The sequence below is a fragment of the Babylonia areolata genome, chromosome 21 (genome assembly GCF_041734735.1).
Source record: "Babylonia areolata isolate BAREFJ2019XMU chromosome 21, ASM4173473v1, whole genome shotgun sequence".
NCBI classification, from domain to species: domain Eukaryota; kingdom Metazoa; phylum Mollusca; class Gastropoda; order Neogastropoda; family Buccinidae; genus Babylonia; species Babylonia areolata.
The window spans coordinates 25,637,144-25,658,273 of NC_134896.1; the positions used below are offsets into that span (position 1 = coordinate 25,637,144).

The 21,130-nt window shown below is 41.5% G+C and overlaps 1 protein-coding gene across 1 annotated transcript in view; it reads right to left on the reverse strand.

Moving 5' to 3' along the window:
• Positions 1-2,128: 2,128 nt before the first annotated feature.
• LOC143296028 (GTP cyclohydrolase 1-like) overlaps positions 2,129-21,130 on the reverse strand; it is a 31,466-nt gene continuing 12,464 nt past the window's right edge. The window contains 6 exon segments of the mRNA XM_076607773.1: positions 2,129-4,055; positions 4,057-4,105; positions 6,879-6,963; positions 10,105-10,136; positions 19,223-19,278; positions 20,822-20,931. Of these exon segments, the coding sequence (XP_076463888.1) occupies positions 3,978-4,055; positions 4,057-4,105; positions 6,879-6,963; positions 10,105-10,136; positions 19,223-19,278; positions 20,822-20,931 (410 nt within the window). The 3' untranslated portion in view covers positions 2,129-3,977.

The following is a 21,130-nucleotide window of genomic DNA, read 5'->3' on the forward strand; positions in this document are numbered from 1 at the left end:
GGAGACAGAGACAGAGAGAAGGGAGATGCAAGGGGCTGAGGGGTAGAAGAGGACACAAATAATGCATATGCATAAGACCCCCCCCCCCCTGCCCACTCCAAATGTAGATGAATAAATTTATAAATAAATAAATAGAAACCCAAACCAGAATCCCAAGGAGCAGAACTGGAGCGGAGGTCGATGGTAAACATTACGAAATAAACGGAAGGACTGCGAGATTTTCTTTATTCTGATATTAACAATAAACATGCTGTAAATGCCAGGACTTTGTTTGTTTTTTTTCTTGTTTTCTCTCATTCACATCAGTAATGATCAAAGCTTGACAAGGCACAGCCAGAAACTACACAAAATGTGATAAAACCGCGAGATTATTATTATTATTATTATTTTGTTGTTGTTGCTATTCCCGTCATTACAAAATGACAAAGGATAAAAGCCATAACAACAAAGACAAACGCATACACACAAGTAACCCCCCTCCCCTTCAAACCACACCCTATATCTAGAACTGATCAAAACGTTTTATTTATTTATTTATTTATTTTTGGTCTTCCAGTCTCCCATTTTTCCTGCACTATTTTAAGGTCCTCCATTCTCCTTTTTTTTTTCTATTTTCTTTTTTTCCCCCACATCGAATGCAATACATAACACAAAATTGTAATTAAATGATCAAAATTCAAAATCGACGAACATAAAAGAATTCTTGTTCCATTTGAAAGAAGAAGAAAAAAACAGAAGAAAAAAGAGAAACACGCAAATTTAATACATTGTCTGTGAGACCTCCCCCCACCCCCCCCAAAAAAAAAGAAAAAAGAAAAAAAGAAAGAAGATATATTCTCACGACCATTTTTATCGACAGCTGTTCGTCGGATAATAACAACGACAACAACAACAACAAAATACCACGCAGACTCGCCTTTAGACCGAACAAAAATCCCACACCTTTATAAAGGGACTCACATTACCGGCGATATTTTACGACAACACGAATCGGCCATTGGAAGCGGCGATTCCCCCCCACACGCTGAACGGCGATTTATCAAAGGAACAGTGACTCGGCTGATAAACTGATCGTTTTGCATTATCGGCACGGCCTAATGCATACCCATTTACATACATCACAGCACAGCACGGCACGGCACAGGAGTGCGTGTGTGCGTGGCTTTGGGAAGCGAGTGGCTGGAACCATCAGATCGCTCAGCAAAATAAGTTACCGGGGCAACCAGTACAGCTAGCTCTTCCGCTTTGACACCATCGACCTAACCTTGGAGAGTTGGCTCGTGAACAATGAAAACGGGGCATGATACATATCATGGCATGTAACGTGTGTCTGCCACTCCACGGTGAACATTTCTGGTCACAATCTGATGATGGTTCAGCGCCTGGCTCACACACATACTCAACCGTGATTCTGTGGTGGCACCCTCTCATTTCGGTGGGACTACGATCACATTTGCAGGTACGTCTCGTCTGATCTTTCAGTTCCACCCTTCGAGAAGTCGTCATTCCAGATTTACGGTTTGAGCATGCGTGACAGCTGTCTTGGCCAAATCAGTGCGTGTCTGATCTGTCTGGTGAGCGGTCGCTTAATTTACACCTGACTGATCCGGGCAGGGCGCCCTTCAATAGGGTTTGTATTATTATCAAACTTAGACTGACAGGTAAGTTTCGATTGAATCTTTCAAGGGAGGGAGGGGAAAAGGATGGAGGGAGGTGTGGGGGAGATGATGGGGGACTTGGGGTGTGGGGGTGTTGGGTCAGCCAGCAAAGCTATTCCCGCCCTTATACCATCGACCTGACCTTGGAGTGTTCTCGTTTGTCGGACTTGTTGATTCACGTGGGGGGATAGTGTGATGTTTGGGGTGAGAAAAACGTTTCTAAAAAAGAAAAAAAAATGAGGAAGGGGAGGGGGACGGGATGGAAGGAAGAAAAAAGGAAGAGAAAGAAAGAAAAAGAGAAAGTGAGAGCGACAGAGAGAGAGAGAGAGAGAGAGAGAGAGAGAGAGCGACAGAGCGAGAGAGAGAGAGAGAGAGAGCGACAGAGAGAGAGACAGAGACAGATAAAGAGGGTGCACACATCAAAAACATGCGTACATTATATAATCAACAATCATTCTGAAGTAATCACAACCTGTATTCTTAAACTCCATTATTTCAAAACAAAAACAAACAACAAAAAATCCAACTAAAAAACCACCACCAAAAACCAAAAACAAAACAACCCCCCCCAAAAAAAACACACAAAAACAAACAAGAACACAACAACAACAAACAAACAAACACACACACGCGAGAAATTAACAAACACACACACGCGAGACATTAATATCATTAATATTCCCTGACTTTATGAAGCTCTTAACTGGTCACCTTTATGTTCGCGATCACAAGAACTGGTAATATCACCGAGGAAGCATGATAAAACAGATTTAAAACAAAACCTACAATCACATTGCAAGCAAAAAGCAGTGACATGGGTCTAATTCTTTATGCACAAAAACATTTCACTTTCTTCACACGAAACACAACTCCTCAATCTTTCCTCACCCAATCTCTTTATCATCCTCGGATAAATCGAAAATGGGTAAAGAGTAGTGTAACTGGCTTCAAGCGATAATCATAATCATGAACATGCAGGAGGTACGTTGGAAGAACACAACCGGCTTATTGTCATCAATACCATCACTATCACCATCAAGGTATGCAGTGAAAGGATCCGAGCTTCCTCTCAACATCATAGTCTGGAGTACCATTCAAACGCCAAGAATGAGCAACCGACAGCCGCGCGTTCATTCACACACACACACACACACTACACACACACAACCTTCTCCCGCCCATCCTACACACACAGAGCTATGCTTAAAACGAGTATGTACATGCTGGTCTGCAGTTTACATTGGTACACACACATATACACACACACTCTCTCTCTCTCTCTCACAGAGCAATGTTCATATGTACATGTAGATCAACAACTTGCAAGTGTGCTCCCACACCGCGTACGCACGAGCATGAACGCACACATACATACGCTAACATTTACACAGATCCTATATAACACACACACACATGCACATTCGCACACACACCACACAGCAGAAAAGATAATTAGTGCAAGTCATCTCAGGCAGCCTATCTGGCTCCAAAACGAGGCAGTCAGAAACGTCTGCTGATGACTCAACAAATATAAGTCTTAAACATGCTTTTAAAAAAAACGCCAGACTCTAAAACAAACAAGCAAAACATGAAAATGAATAGATAAAACTAAAGAACGACCAGAATTTACCCCATGACCCCAAAATTTTGGATAACTTCTTCGTGTTCATGTTGGTCTGCGTGCATGCATCCGTGCGTGTGTGCGTATGCGTGCGTGTGTTCATCATTAAATATTCCATGTCACTCGCTTTGAGCCGCGAGGTAAGCACTATGGAAACGCTCTGTATCATTATCATTATTATCATTGTTGTTGTTATCATTATCACTATCATTATAATTGTCTTAATCCCGATCCTCATCCCGATCAAACACCCACAGAGATTCAGCTGACCCCCCCTAACCCCTAACCCAAACATTTAAAAACAGAAAAAAAAAGAAATAAAAAGCAAGAAAAACGTCTCTAAACATCATTCAGACACCATCCCCAAACCAGAGGTATGTATGTATATATGATAGTCAGTCGTGTCCGATTATGACCATCAGAACAGCAGAGGAGACAACTGCTGTTATTAAAAGACTTGGGCAGAAGAAGACATGACAAGATCAAGACAATACAGCCCTCAGCAAAGCGAAGCTGTGCGTGTGGTGAGTGAAGGGTGAGAGGGGGGTGGGTAGGGAAGCGGGAGGTGGGGGGAAGGGGGGGGGTTCTAGGGGTAGGGCGGATGGTTGCATGGCTGACTGGTTGGAAGGTTCAGCTATATGTTCAACAAGGTTCAACAAAATGTTCAGCAAGGTTCAGCAGCTAGGTTTCAGCTCAGCTCAGCTGCGGATCAGGGTGAGGAACTCCTCTCGGGTCTTGGGGTCGTCCCTGAAGACTCCCAGCATGGTACTGGTGACAGGTCCTGGAGTTCAGCTTCTGCACTCCTCGCATCACCATGCACATGTGGCTGGAAAAAAAAAGAATAGAAAAGAAAAACAAGTGGGATGGGAGTTATACATCATTCGTTTGAAAACAGTTATTGTGTGTGGCACCACAGTCCTAGCGACACGGTGGTTGGTCAGCGCAATTGATTTTTAGTTGGATGAATAGAGATGTGTTGTGTTGCATTGTTTTGTATTTTATCGTACGTGTTGTGGTTGGTAGCATATTTTGGTGCGCACAATCGTGGGTGGTGTGAATGTGGATGTGTGTACGTGTGTGTGTGTGTGTGTTTGAATGGGAAGTAGACAGAGCGGGTGGGAAGGTGACGGAGGAACGGTGAAGGGGGAGAGGGGAGGAGGTGGAGTGTGGAATGAGAGTGAGAGAGAGAAGGGAAGAGGCGGAAAGAGAGAGAGAGAGAGAGAGAGAGAGAGAGAGAGAGAGAGAGAGAGAGAGAGAGAGGAGAGAAAGAGAGAGAGAGAGAAACACACACACACACACACAGAGAAAACACAAACAGTGAGAGAAAGACAGGAAAAAGACTGTCAATCGCACCGCTGCTCTCGGAATGCTGGCATTACAATCGAAGGAAAAACAAACAAACAAACAAAAAAACCCAAAAAACAACAATATAAGAAAAAGTGCCATTTGAAGCAAAAAGCCAGGCAAGTCGGAATGAGTTTCAGTCGTTGTCAGTGGATGGAACCTAGACCAATAAAATGAAGCTCCTTGCATCACAAAGACGAACAGTTCCCACTGTACATCTGCACATGTACATATACATGGAACGCGCGCGTGTGAACACACCGTTTGCGCGTGCCCGCGCAGGCGTGCGACTCTAAGTGTGTGATTGTGTGTGTGTGTGTGTGTGTGTGTGTGTGTGTATCTGTGTTGGGTGGGGGGTAGTAAGTGTGTTTGTGGGTGTGCGTGTTTGTGTTCACATGCGTTTACATGTATGTGTGAGTGTGGGCGTATATGTGAGTGTGTACGTGTTTGCGTGCGTGCTGATGTATGTTTGTATGTATGTGTGTGCACTGTTTGTGTCTATATGTGTTTGTCTGTATGTCTGAGCGTGCGTGCGCATGTGCATGCGCATCTCTGTGTGTGTGTGTGTGTGTGTGTGTGTGTGTGTGTGTGTGTTTGTTTGTGTGTGTGTGTGTGTGTGTGTGTGTGTGTGTTTGTGTGTGTGTGTGTGTGTGTGTGTGTGTGTGTGTGTGTGTGTGTGTGTGTGCGTATGTATGTATGTGTGTGTGTGTTTCCCCACTTAAAACAAAAATAATGAAAAGCACTTTCAATCAATCAATGATCACCCCCACAGGCACACGTTTGCATAGCAGCGTAATAATCAATATTGCCTTCGTCATCAACAAGTGCTAGTTATTATTTTCTATTAAAATTTTCTTTACTTAGTCACTTGAAGCCAAATGGATTTTTCCTCCTCTTTCCCATGTTATTCTTATTAAGAACTTAACCCATTTCACCACAACCTCCAAGCCCCATCACCCTTACCCTCCCCCCCCCCCCCTCACCCCCCCCCCCCGCCCCACTCTTGTGCACGTGTCGATCGACATGTGTTGAACACGTGTCGGCTTGCACTCGTTATGATCGGAATGAATGTCTAATTTGAAATTAACGACTGAATGAATTAAAAGTCGGGGGGAGAGGGAGTGAGGGAGAGAGAGAGAGAGAGAGAGAGAGAGAGAGAGAGAGATGGAGTTAGACAAATCGTAATGAAACAAGAAAAAAAGGAAAGGAAGGGAAGATAGGCCCATAATATCGGAACCAAAAGCGAAGAATAGAGAAATAAGCAAAGCAAACGGAGATCTGGAAACACCCCCCCCCCCCACCACACACACACGCACACACACACACACACTGTCTACAATCACCAGTGTATGTGACGGGACAAAAACAAAATTTCTCCACACATACACAAAGACAAAATTAAACAAACCGTATTTGAAAAAAAAAGAGAATAGGAGCACGAAGCATGCACAGTATCGGTCAAAAACAAACAAACAAGAGACTTAATAGGAGCACGAAGCATGCACAGTATCTGTCAAAAACAAACAAACAAGAGACTTAATAGGAGCACGAAGCATGCACAGTATCGGTCAAAAACAAACAAACAAGAGACTTAATAGGAGCACGAAGCATGCACAGTATCAGTCAAAAACAAACAAACAAGAGACTTAATAGGAGCACGAAGCATGCACAGTATCGGTCAAAAACAAACAAACAAGAGACTTAATAGGAGCACGAAGCATGCACAGTATCGGTCAAAAACAAACAAACAAGAGACTTAATAGGAGCACGAAGCATGCACAGTATCGGTCAAAAACAAACAAACAAGAGACTTAATAGGAGCACGAAGCATGCACAGTATCGGTCAAAAACAAACAAACAAGAGACTTAATAGGAGCACGAAGCATGCACAGTATCAGTCAAAAACAAACAAACAAGAGACTTAATAGGAGCACGAAGCATGCACAGTATCAGTCAAAAACAAACAAACAAGAGACTTAATAGGAGCACGAAGCATGCACAGTATCGGTCAAAAACAAACAAACAAGAGACTTAATAGGAGCACGAAGCATGCACAGTATCGGTCAAAAACAAACAAACAAGAGACTTAATAGGAGCACGAAGCATGCACAGTATCAGTCAAAAACAAACAAACAAGAGACTTAATAGGAGCATGAAGCATGCACAGTATCAGTCAAAAACAAACAAACAAGAGACTTAATAGGAGCACGAAGCATGCACAGTATCAGTCAAAAACAAACAAACAAGAGACTTACGAGGCCTCAATAACAACGCCCACTCCTGAGGGCTGTACCGCTTCTGTGATGGCCACGGCGATCTGTTTGGTCAGTCGTTCTTGTACTGCACGCACACAAACACACATGCATAAACACACACCTCAAACAGGCCTACAGGTAAGTTTAATAAGTTAAAAAAAGAAAGAAAAAAGTTAGAAGTCCCATAACCTTTTACGGCTGTCTGGGTAGTGACTTTACATTTACTGGGGTCGGAACAGAACAGGAAGGTAGGGCCCAACTCTCTCCTTCCGTCGCTTTGTGTGTGTGTGTGTGTGTGTGTGTGTGTGTGTGTGTGTGTGGACATTCACCAACCGAAGTCAGGTACCTATTTACACCTGGGTGGAGTGAGGAAAATCGTAATAAAGTGACTCTCCCAAGGACACAGCACGATGCCGAAACGTGGCTTCGAACTCTGATCACTGGTGAACACTGGATCAGAAGTCCAACGCCAAACCGCCTCTTAACTATAGATATACAGATGATGCCAGCAAAACCTCTTAAACAAAAGCAGCATAAACAAAGGAAAGCCAGCACCACAATTGAAAAAGAAAGAGAGAGGGAGGGAGGAAGAAAACCCCAAACAGGCAAATCAAGTCGGTAGGTCTCATAAAAACAAAAATCATTAAGGAATGTGATAAATTCGTGCAGAAATGGGCGATATTTTGTATGCTCAGCCAAGAACTGAAATTTGAAACAGAACTAAACTGTCTTATGTAAACAATATATTGATGAATAGTCATTGTCCTGCCACGAATCATTCTGAAGCAGATGGAACAGTGTTCTGTTTTAAATTCCAAATGCACGATCATACTTGACTCTGTAAATTTTTGTTGAAGAAGTAAAAAAGAAAAGAAAAGAAGAACCTTTCGGGAAAACAACATCCTTAAATGCTGACATTTTCAGAAAGCAGCATCTGTAATGGCTGACAGCCTCTGCAAATGAATGTTTGAAACAGCTGTCAATCTTTGCAGCAATGTCTGAAATAGCTGTGACAACCTCTGGAAAGCTATTACTAAAATAACTGAAAACCTTTGGAAAGCAACCTTTGAATAGTTGACATTTTCTGGAGAGCAATGTCTGAAATTGCTGTCAGCCTCTGGAGAGCAATGTCTGTATCAACTGAAAGCCTTTGGAGAGCAATGTCTGTATCAGCTGAAAGCCTTTGGAAAGCAAAATTTGAATGGCTGACAATACCTGGAAAGCAATGTTTGAAATGGATCACAACCTCTGCCACACATATATACCGATATAACTCTTAATGGGGAATGACTGATATTTGTTGTTACTTCGCAGATTATAATACTATGTTTTTGTATGTAACCCTCTGTCTGAATGAAAAAAAGTGAAAAATGCGTTACAGATAGAGTTGATTAATACCGAAAAAAACAACAAGGATCCAAATCAAGCGACAGCCAGCTGAACTGAGGACATAATATGCAGGCTAATGCGACATGTCATTAGCATCATCATCATCATTGTTTAGACTCTACTTCCTGTTTAGATCTACACCTATTGCGTGCTCATCAAACACTAGCTTCACTGACGGTTATGCAAGGTCAGCATAATGCCCGATTAGGGGCCCACAAACTATACACACGTATCATATCGATCAACTGCAAGCGAATAAAGGGCATTGGGCTGTTGAGTACTTGTTCATAACCAGTTATAGCATTGTTCTTGTTGCTTATCGTCCAGCCGACCGCACAGGGCCATATCAAGACTGTCAAACCATACAAATGCTCAACCGCGTCAATATAAAACTGTCACATCTAAAAAAAAAACAAAAAAAAACAAAACAAAAAACCCACGACAAACCCACAAAACAGTTCATCACACAGTATCCCAACCATTTCACTCCTTATGGCAAATAAGACTAGGCCATGCTGAGAACGCCAGCCATTCCGCTTAATTTATCACCCCCAGATTACAAAAAATCATAAAGAAGAAAAAAACAACAACATTACTTCAAAGCCATACACAAAAATACATAAAAAGGCTATACAGGCAAATATCACTGAAGAATGGGCAGCTAGTGCCCACCCCAGTGTTTACATCTCCCTAACTTATCGCCAGAGCAACACAGCGCAGATAGTACATCATACACTGCGGAAACGAAAAAAAAAAGTGTCAAGGCTTGCTTGAAAAAAGAAAGGGGAATGAACTGGGAAGGCAGAAAAAGGATACAACAATGAAAAAAGGCAGAAACAAAGAGAGTGATAGAAATGAGGAAATTTCTAGCACATAATTTCCAGAAAGCGAGGATGCTATTTATAGTGAAAGATCCTCGGCATCCTCTCGGGGGAACGAGTTATAGCAACGCCTATTTTCAGGGACCTCATGCATGACTCGTATCATTGGTCGTGACAAAAACAACAAATGAAACGAAACGAAACAAAACAAAACAAAACAACAAACAAACCCCTCAAATCGTTAGTGTTGTATACTTCACGAGTGAGCGACGCTTGAATAACATCATTTTCTTTCATGAACATATGGCTGCTGTGTGTAAACGTGTGCACGCGCAAGTTTAGACACGGGCACGAATGCACGCACTAACCAATACACTCAGTACAACACAGACAAAACCACACCGGGAAGTTTCGTCATCTTTTTGTTCCCCCTCCTCTCTCTCTCTTTCTCTGGAATTATGTGAGCATCCACGGACTTCACTCACATCACAGTCTGTCAGCACACAGTGCAGAGCTCGGATATTATCTATAGATTAAAAAAGAAAAAGAAAAAAAGAAGACCCCCCCCCACCCCCCACCCAAAAAAAAACACAAAAAACCCAGCAGATTTTAAATATATTTCTATCAAGCAGCAAGCATTCCCTATCGATCTTGTCATGATGTAGAGGAATGGTAAATATACTGACTGAATGACTTAAAAGAGTATTAAAAAAAACACACACCCACGAACAAACAAAACAACAACAAAAAAAACGAAGCAAATAAAACAGAACATTTGAGGTAATTTCATAAGGGAACATGATGCAGTGAGCCCAGAAAGTAAAGAAATAAAATATAAATTAAAAAAAACGAAGAAAGAAAAGAAAAAGAAAAAGAAGAATGAAACAGAAGAAAAGAAAGGAAATAAACCAAGAGAGAGAGAGAGAGAGAAAACAAAAAAACAAAAACAAAAACAGAGTAGAAATGTGCAGTTCTGAAGCATACAAAACATATCATAAAAAAGAAAAGTATCGTACCTTGAAGTCTTCTGCTGAACACTTCGACGATTCTGAAACATGAGCAGAGAGAAAAAAAAATATACCACAAGAAACAACAAGAACAGAAGTCGTTTGCGTCTAAGGACGAAAACAGGAACGGAGCAAACACTCCTGCACAACTGATAGAGCTAGAAACATCGTCCGTGTGTTTGCAATGTCATTTTTACAATAGTGGGTACTATCTGGTGATAACTCGCCACATAATAAGTACTATGGGCCCGGTTTCGTATTGTAAGAGTATTCATAAGCAGACTCAAGTCACTTAAGTATTTGCACCGAATTTCCCGGTTCCAAAAGGACCTTTCTACCCACAAGCGTTTTATGCTTGCAATGTTTCAAAAGCGCCTCTGTTAGTTTTCTTTCTTTCAACAGAGAATACAAGATGCAGATCTATTCCTCCAACAGTACCCACAGTTTCAACCAAAGAAAAAGAACTGTGAAGCCCAAGATGGTATATTCCTGTACGCTCGAACGACTGAGCTTGTCAGGTGATACAGGGAGACCGAAAGATCCCATGTCTGCATCCAGTGCATGGAATCATTGCAAAAGTTGCAGGTGTTCTTATGTATATATATATATATATATATCAGCCCAAGCGAGGCACTATGAAAGGAAGTTTCGTGACGTCATTTCATTTTTCAACCAATCTTAAGCATGTGACTGGGTTTATGCACATGAACTAGTTGTATAAAAAAAATGACAGTAAGGTACTGTAAGTTGTTCTCGAGTCTCTGTCCCGTCTTTCCTCTCCCCATCAGTTCCCCCTCCTTTTCCTTTCTTTCGTCTTTTTCCTTCTTCTTTTTCCCCGTCCGCTTAATTTTTTTTCTTCTGATTTCTATTCTATGTCCCTTCTTGCTTCTTACATTCCATCACCATTTCTCACCCCTTCCCCTACACTTCCAATGCTCTAAACCTTTAGACCATGTTTGCTCATTCAGAAAACCCAGATGTTCTGCAATTTGCATCGACATTCTCTCTCTCTCTCCCTCCCCCTCTCTCATATTTGTAGAATACATGATTTTTTCTTCATCTTTCTTGTGAACACTTTTCACCGGTTTGTTTGTTGTTGTTACTTTTGTGTTGTTTCTTTTGATGATGTTATTGACTTCATTTGGGTAAATCCTGTACCAGAAGGACGTTTTTCAAACCGAAAAATTGCACTAACACGGTGTTAATTAAGCGCTATAGCATTTTGTCCCCAACTCAAGACGTTAGTTCCCGATTTTAGGGTTTGCTGCGAAATTTCATACCCAAACGCTTTGCGCAAGGAAGATGCAACAATATGATGGTTGTGTTTGCGCATGTATGTTCGCGCATGTCGACAGACTGAAGGGGGGAGGGGGCACATTTACAGGACTGTGTTCTTTCTGCCCCCTTCACCAGCTCACCCCCAACACCGCCCCCGTATCCCTTTCCACCAACACACACACACACAAGATAAACAGCACCGATTCCCGTTCTGTGCGGCATCTGATCTGCTCCTTCCTCCCATGATCGATGCTGACCCCAACATCAAAAAACGATGGTGCCACTCGCTCGCTGGAGCCGGTCATACCCACCGGCCATTCCCTCCCTCCCTCTAGGAATGTACGACGACAACGATGACAACGACAGTACTCTTTTTTGGGGGGAGGCGGTGGTGGGGTGTGTGTGTGTGTGTGGGTGGGGGGGGACAAATCGATACAAGTCCTAGCCAGGGTGCTCTTGACAAATTTACTCGACTGGGTGACGAGCTCGCCCCACTTCCGATCTACGAAAGGGTGACCGGAAGCTGCGTGGGAGGGCGTCATTTCCGGTCGATTAATACCCGATCTTTCCGTCCCACCCATTTTTATCCAAAGGTCTCTAATGGGTTTTCGGGGAGTGGTTCTCTAAAGAGAAGGCCTGGGTTTGGATGTGAAAAGAATTATTGGATTTAAGATCCCATGCAAAGGTTTTGGTTGGAAAAAGCCTGTGGCTGAACTCAGACGCCAAAGCAAGAAATTTTCTTTTTTGGATTAAAAAAAATACAAGTTCATGAATAGCTGATTCCTCACAGCTTAAGTACATGAGTTCAGAAACCACTTCCTATGGGGTTTTCTTGCTGCATTTGTGGCTCGTGTGTGTGTGTGTGTGTGTGTGTGTGTGTGTGTGTGTGTGTGTGTGCGTGCGCGCGCGTGTGTGTGTGTCTGTATTTGTACGTTTTCACTCGCGCGCACGAGTGTGTTTGTGCATATATTTCTACGCGCGCACGCGCCTTTATGGCCACGTCGTAGTCATGTCCACCCATCCAAATTTAATTATGCACCTGTATCAGAGCTTAGCGACTCTACATCAAACCCTCCCAACAATGAAGATAAGCAAACACCACGATCGTTTGCTCACAGACCCAGCGCGATCGGCACATGTTGGAATTGTGAGTGTGTTCTAAGGGTATCGATTTTGCTCCCCCGTTTCCAGACTGGCCCAATACTGGCTTCACGTAGGCGGCCGTGGTAAAGTGCTTCCCTCTCTTTTTTGTGCACCAGGACAGTTCTCGCATACTGTGTCAGAAAATATCTTTCCTACAAGTTGTTTTCGTTTCACTCAGTACCGTTTTGTCTGTTGTGTCTTTAAAGTGTTAGTAAAAATACTATCACGATTAAACCAAAAGCGGTAACATCACTCATGATTTCTGTAAAAAAAAAATAAAAAAATCCATCTAGCCATACACACATGTGACAGACCCTCGTAATGTGTTGGGCCATCATGCAGCTATTTGATGTTTTGAGAAAGAAAAAATAAAAGTAAAAGGAAAACGTTTCTGAACTGTTTTTGTCATAATGACAGTGGAGTGATGGCCTAGAGGTAACGCGTCCGCCTAGGAAGCAAGAGAATCTGAGCGCGCTGGTTCGAATCACGGCTCAGCCGCCGATATTTTCTCCGTCTCCACTAGACCTTGAGCGGTGGTCTGGACGCTAGTCATTCGGATGGGACGATAAACCGAGGTCCCGTGTGCAGCATGCACTTAGCGCACGAAAAAGAACTCACGGCAACAAAAGGGTTGTTCCTGGCAAAATTCTGTAAAAAAAAAAAATCGACTTCGATAGGAAAAAACAAATAAAACAGCACGTAGGAAAAAATACAAAAAATGGGTGACGCTGTAGTATAGCGACGCGCTCTCCCTCGGGAGAACAGCCCGAATTTCACACAGAGAAATTTGCTGTGATAAAAAGAAATACAAATACAAATTTCCAGTCTACAAAGATGGAACATTTGTGACATTCCTTTCTAATGTCTGTAACACGTTGGAAAGGCATCCGAACTTTTAAAAAAACTCTGTTTAATGATAAAAAACGATTTCATCACAAATGGTGATTTAGCGGTCAGGAGAAAAAAAAGGACTCTCTGTCACCGAGTCATATGAAAACAGTTTTGGGGTTACAATCTCTTCCGAGAAATATTCTGAGGAATTAAGACGTAACTCCTGGAAAATAAAACCCGATAAGGTTTACCAGATCACAAGCTGACATCCAATACGTGAATAGGGGTGGGAGGCTTGAAACGAAAAATCCCCAACTAAATCATCCTCTCGGGGTCAAAACAGGCCGGGTATCACTGTCAACCTCATCACCTTCCAGCATAAAAACACCATCAGGTTTTATTCAGTCTGGTGCTTCACGTTTGATAGCTTTTACAATCGAGCGTTGGGGGGAGAATCAGAGACTGCAATTAGCTGTTCTCCTTTGGGAATAGCTGTTGCTCAGCTTCTGACAGGCTAAATCGGGGCACTCCGAATTCGTCTGTTTGTCAGGTGTGAAAGTGAAGCGGGCTGCGAACGAGTATTCCCTCGAGGGTGTGTGACGCGAATGGTTACATGATTGGGCATTGGTGCACGTCAATGGCACTCCTGATGCTTTTACAGCCGCAGTTGTACCTGGAACTGGGCACGCCAATCAATCAATGAGATACGCCTTCTCGCTACGTGATAGACAGCCAGCACAATGGACAAGCCATACAATTATTTTGGATCGTTATTAATTTTTAAGAGTCAGTCGACTACGTGTGCTCAAAATTAAGACGATCTTTTATATGAAAGCAAACTGTGGCTTTTTTCTCAAGCAGCCAACATCAACATAATGCTTACTTGAAGAGTTCACATACGTCTATGGAATTCTCTGTAGCCAAAATCAGCGGGTGATTATGACCAAAATTCGATGAATTCTCAAAGGATTTTTTAAAGTGTTATTTTACATTGCATCTGATTTAAATTCGCATGATAAATGTCTTGAAGATAAATATTGAAAACATCGGACAAAGTGACTAAACCAACACTGCTTCTTTGAGCTTGCGCAAATGCACACACAAGCGCGCACGCACATTCATAAACACACACACACACACACACACACAAATATATATACAAAACGAACACACTTGTACAGCATAACTTCCACGAATCACTGACACTAAACGATCAGATGAATACTTAACAACCTGCAGTTTTAACGCCCATGATCCACTTCAGAACAAATACTGTAAAGCAGTTGTTCATAAAGAGTATTATCTGTAGAGACACAAGTAGTGGATTCAACACTGTATGACGAGAAATCTAGATTTATGTCAACTTAAAACAACAGCAACATATCTATCGTTTTCATTGCGACAACTGTCAAAAACACCAAAGTTTTCATGCAGCTGGTATCTTTAGTTTTTCGTTAGAAATATCCATGGCAATCAGGAAAGAATTATGTAAAGCAATACCAAACGGAATGAAAAAGAAAGCAAGATTTCAAGTTACTAATAAAATCATAAACGAAAAACATGCTGAAATGTCAAACAACAACAACAACGAAAAGCAGAAAAATAATTGCCAAAAGAACAACAGAAGCCAAAATCACTGCAGGAAAAGTGATCAGAGATATGAGTGAGATCGTAAACACTTTCAGAAAACCAGAAGAAACTGAACATGGAAACTAAACATGGAACAAATCTACCCGTCTATCCCACGAAATGATAATGCAGGCGTGCTACTCAGAAGGAATTTTTTCGTCTTTGTGGGAGGAAAACAGTCAGTCATTGTTTCTGGTAAACCCGGTATGGATTCTCTTGCAAGGAAATCAAATGTTACTCAAACGTACCATTACTTGCTTATGCAAATTTAAAGATACAAGGTTATATTTATGACTGTAATGTTGCAATAAATTTAGCATCCTACCTGGGGAGGTTACAGGTGAACCAATGACAACAAAGCTATACCATCACAAGTGCACCGAAGCTTTCACAGACCCAATAAATATAGTTTTTCTACATCAAAATATACAGTGAAATAAAAGCACTTATGGTCAAGCGAAAAACTTTCTCTCGTCATCCCAAACTAGTCACAAACTGTTGTGTTACCTTTCGAAGAACTGAGGATATTTGCAACTGCAAAACAGGTTTCAAATTCAAGAAGCCCGAAAATACACCCGGTCTCTTTAACTCACTCAGTACGGCCAGTCCTCTCTTCTCCTCTACACAGACCCCTCGGATGTCCAGTGGGTGTCTGAATGACCCAACCTTTAGATTCCGTCGTCAGAATTGTGGTATTCTTTGTCAACATTCACGTATTCAGTATAAGAGCCTTCCGCTTGCAATATTTTGATGATGGTAATTGGGGTGAAACGCTGTTAACGTCGTCTCTTTCGCCGTTCGTATGGAAAGAGTTAATAAACCGGGCATTATCCCCCCTCCCTGCCTCTCCACCCATCTCCCACCTCAACCCCCCAATATAACTTCACATTACCCTTCCGTAAAACCCCTTCAAATAGGAACTCCACCAACTTCGACGCAGATTAAACTGACTAAACGAAAATGAAGATTCGTCTTCTCCGCTGGTTTGAATCTCACAATAGTGAACATAATCAGATTATCTAAGTCTGTAACAACGGTTCTTTTTTTTTTAAACATTTTTTTAATTCCATTTTGGTAGGTTGACATTTTACAACAACAACAGCATCTTAATGGACATTTATAAAGAAGAAAAAACAAACAAAGAACAAAAAACAAACAAACAAACACCATAAATACTTTGATAGAAACAGCCAAGCAGCTGGATTATACACTGGTTGGTTATCATCATGGAGTATTATCATTCATTTCTTAAGATCTTACACAAGCTGTCAAGGAATACAAACTGTCAAGTATCTTAGAACACGTTTACGGAAAGTGAACACCTCAATCATTTCTTATGAATATCAATAAAAAGAAAATAAATATGGGTGGTTATTTTTCGTTAATCATGAACAGGTTACTTATCATTTGTGATCAATAATTTGTAAGGCAGCCATCTGGCAGAGAAAATGGTATGGTTAAAGTTAATATATGCATTATATTCTTCAATTCTATATCGAGTTTTTAATTTGTTCAAAAAAACTGATATTTGTGGAAAGCTGTCTTCAATTTTACATAAATATAAGTAATACTTTGCAAACAATATTATAAAACACAAAACAGCATCAGTTGTTATTGTCACATCATGTCCAAATAGCACAAGTGATTCTGTTAACTTTAAATTTCCTGCGTTTACACATCTCTCTTTTATCAAGTCCGTTAAAGCGTTCCAAAACATTTGCACATAATTACATTTCCAAAAAGCATGATCAATACTGTCTTTGTGTTCTCTACAAAAACTACAGTTGTTATTATCCGTAACACCAATTTCTTTTAAAACAATTTTTGTACATAAACATCGGTGTATTATTTTCAGCTGAAACCATTTCAGCTTTACATCAACTATCTTGTGTGCATGCATAAAACAAGACTTCCAGTTATGATGCATCAAAAGCTTTAAGTCCCATTTCTCACAACATTTTGGTTTCATATCATTTTCAATCAACACATCATAATATGGTCTTGAGCCTTTAGAAACAGAAAACAAGTGTTTGAAGCAGAGCGAAGTATTTGTGTGTCTGTTGCTATCCACATGAATATTATGCTTTTTAACTAATTCGTTTATTGTTGATTTATATCCAGCATAAGTAAGGAAATCAATGTGCAAATCATATTTTTCTTTGAAGCGTACATATGAAAAAACTTTACCATCATCATCAAAAAACTGTGCAAGACAATACACATCATGATTACTGAGCAGTCTGGATATAATACACCTTTTACCAATTTGAACACGATTATTATAACACAATGGCTCTGCAAGCAGTTCCGCTGAGTTTTTTGGTTCACATTTATAAAAGAAAATCTTATAACTTTCAAACACATTTGTCCAGAACTGGTTATATTTGGCAAAATTTAAGATAAACTCTGGACCATATTTATCAATAGCTGGCCATTGTGGGAAGTTACACAACAAGAGGTGCTTCCACTTGTGATTTGAATTTTCAGCTTTACGAATCCAGGAAAGCTTTAAAGATAAGGCAAACAATTTAACATCAGGAAGACCGATGCCACCATTTTTTACACTTTTATGAGCAGTTTTACGGCTAATTTTATCTGGTTTATTGTTCCAAACAAACTTATAACAAATATGTTGACATGTATTAAAAAATGTATCCGGTGGGTTTGGCAAAAGTAACCACAGATGAGTCAGTTTGGAAAGAATAACAGATTTCAGAATTGCTACTCTGCCTAGAGGCGTTAACTGACGTTTTACCCATATCTTATACAAATATCTTATTTCTGCTAATCTCTCTGAATATAGTTACACATTCTTTTAAATCATTAGTAAACCAAATCCCTAAAATTCGGAATCTTGTAGGATTCCAGTCCATACCTAAATGTTCCATATAACGCGTCTTAGAATTCTTTTTGCTCCCTAACCAAATAGCACTAGTTTTGCTTGAATTCAAATACAGACCTGAGACAACGGTTCTGTACTTTAAGGCACAACATTTATAATTCTGGTTCCAATGGCAGAGAGGTTTTTAAAAGTTATCCATTTTTACGGCTGAATTAGTGCCTGTAAAATTACGTATCAATTACTGAATCTTCCAGGTACTTTGTGTCAATATTATTCTGTCTGTTGCAAACTTGTCTCGGAATAACTGAAATATTTTCATGAGGATAATAGGTGAACTTGAAATAGGAATGATTCACTTTGTACGTTTTGTCTGGATATCGCATTTGTAGATGTACGTCATGTTTGTTTCCATGCTACTGTGGATTTCTGCAAAAGGAATGGGCCGATAGACCGAAGAACGAAGAGAGGCATGGTGAATAAAAAATAATTCATGCGAAAAACAAATTCTGTAGGAAATTTACGCTCTTTTTGAGAAAACCTGCTGGAACCAGACAGCGTAGAACGGGACGGATCCTTACACAGAAACACACGGAACACTCAAAACTAAACACAGGCCGCTTTCTGTTAAAAAACAAACAAACCCATCTTCATCACATTTTTCTTGAAGCATGGCAGACGATTGCAAAGCGATGCTGCGTGTGTTTGTGGAGACGATTTTACACAAATCCACATTCTTTTCATTTGTATTAAAATTTTACAATGCAGTTCTTCCCAGCTTGCTTTCGAATAATGTTCTTCATTATTAGTCATTTCAAAATACATTGTCTAATAATCCACAGTGTTTGAAATTCATTTAAAAATTATAACGAAATTATAAAAAAAAAAAGTTTCCTTAAAAAGCAAAGTTCTTTGTGGTAAATTCATTTCTAAAAACACGTAGTTTACACACATATCATTACGATACAATTTGTCTTCATTTCAACACGTTGTAAAATGCGATTTCAAATACATCCGGAAGTGTTTTGATTTCGTGGGTAGAAAAACAACAAAAGAAAAGAGGTTATACTGGGCATTGCTTACGCTGTGTTTGAGTTGGTATGATGATAGTTTTCTCATAGTTATACTAAGCATTTGCCTAACTGTCTTGGGTGAATTTTTGGTGGGGTCTTTCTGTTTGTTTCTTTTCTTTCCTTTCTCAACTTAATTTGCACTGTATTCGCCTTCTTTCCACGCATCTCCAGATATTTGATGAAGATGGGTTCTAGTGGTGACAGTCGTGGTGTTTTCATTAAACTCATACTATGTGGCACGGTGGCAAGGCACTGAACTGCACACACACACACACACACACACACACACACACACATTACACTACACACACACACAAAAACGAAGTGGGTTTACCTGGCAAGTTTGCTGAGGCCCAGAATTCTGTTGTTTGGCAGGTAGCCAATGGATACCTGCAACAAAGCACAACACAGCTACATACAACATGTAATCCCCCACCTCCCTCACCCCTTGTTGCTCCCTACTGACCTTGTCCACTTGTTAACCGATGATTAGCGAAATCTTCGCAGTGTGTGTGTGTGTGTGTGTGTGTGTGGTGTGTGTGTGTGTGGTGTGTGTGTGTGTAATGTGTATGTAGTGTTGTGTGTAGTGTAATGTGTGTGTGTGTGTGTGTGAGAGAGAGAGTGGTGTGTGTGTGTGGTGTGTGTGTGTGTAATGTGTATGTAGTGTTGTGTGTAGTGTAATGTGTGTGTGTGTGTGTGTGTGTGTGTGTGTGTGTGCATTCGCATGTGAATATATCCGTGCGCACGCGCACAATGTTCGTGCAAGCGTTTCGGGGCGTACGTGTTCTCGAATGCATGCATATATTATAAGCTTGCAACAGCGTGTGCATGATAATGATTGCAAAGCAGATCCTTTGTTACGCCGCGGGAAGTTTCCATGTAAAGTGAGCTGTTTAATAAGCGGTGTATCAAATAGCGCGCACGCTGCGATGTCCTTTCCGATCATGATTGTTGTGAAAAGATAATGAAGAGCACTTTATGGATCAACAACCCCATGATTGATAACATATTATACTCTCAACGCCGGAGACGTGGGGGGTGTGTGTGTTGGTGGGATGGGGGTGGGAGGGGGGGAGGGGCACAAGTGGTAGGAATGATGGAAGGAGAGTAAAGGTGAGGGTGGGAGGGAGGAACGACGGTGTGGGAAGTCCGGAAACTTCGACACGCACTTGTTGGTCAACAGGTGACCGATAAGTATGCACTGTGGTTAAATAAACCCAACAACACCAAACAAACAAGAAAAAGCAAAAACAAAGGGAAAATATACCCTTCCCGAGACCATAAAGCCGAGGGGTTTTGTGGCAGCAAGCAACTACAGCACCGAAAAAGACCCCATGGCAACATAGGAGTTGTCACTGGCTAGTTAAGATCGACCCGCCCCCCGCCTCCTCCCCATGTGGAAATCGCACCTTTCTATGGATTTAATTAAGCTACTGAAAGAAAGAAAAATATAAAGGGGGGCGGGGAGGGGGGGTGGGGGGCATCGTTCTGTGCCAGTCTTCACTGACTCCGCCTCCCCCACCCCCTCCTCTCCATCACATCTTAACGGAAGCAAACGTGGGGTGGGGGTGTGGGGTGTAAGGGTTATACTTTGATGGCCTGTATTACTTCTGAGTGGGCCAAATTTACCTCCGTGGGTCGTTTCAAGGTAGCCTTGAATTACCCCATCATATCCATTACCCCATCATATCCAGCTGCGAGCGAGGTCAGTTCCGACAGGCAAAGTTTACCCCCAGAGGTCGGGTCATTCCAAGCTAATGTACGTTGACCCCGGGATTAATCTGGGCTAGCAGATTTCCAAATTTAACCCCGACAGTAAAAAACACACCCAAACTTGGGCTACTAATATGCTGCTATATACGGAGCCACAACTCAGCGCCACACACAAACCCCTTCCGCCCACACCATCACCCACTCCCCGCCGCCTACCCACCTTTCCCATGAAGGGAACCAGATGGTGTTCGCACAGGGAAAACATCTCGATGTCTCTCACGATCACCATTTCGTCGTGGTCCTCGTCAAACACCGCGTCGTTCAGAACGTCTGCAACCACACCAACAGTCACAGCACTTCAGATGAGGAAACGTTAAAACCAACAACCACACCAACACACAGCACTTCAGATGAGGAAACGGTAAAACCAACAACCACACCAACAGTCACAGCACTTCAGATGAGGAAACGGTAAAAACAACAACAACCACACCAACAGTCACAGCACTTCAGATGAGGAAACGTTAAA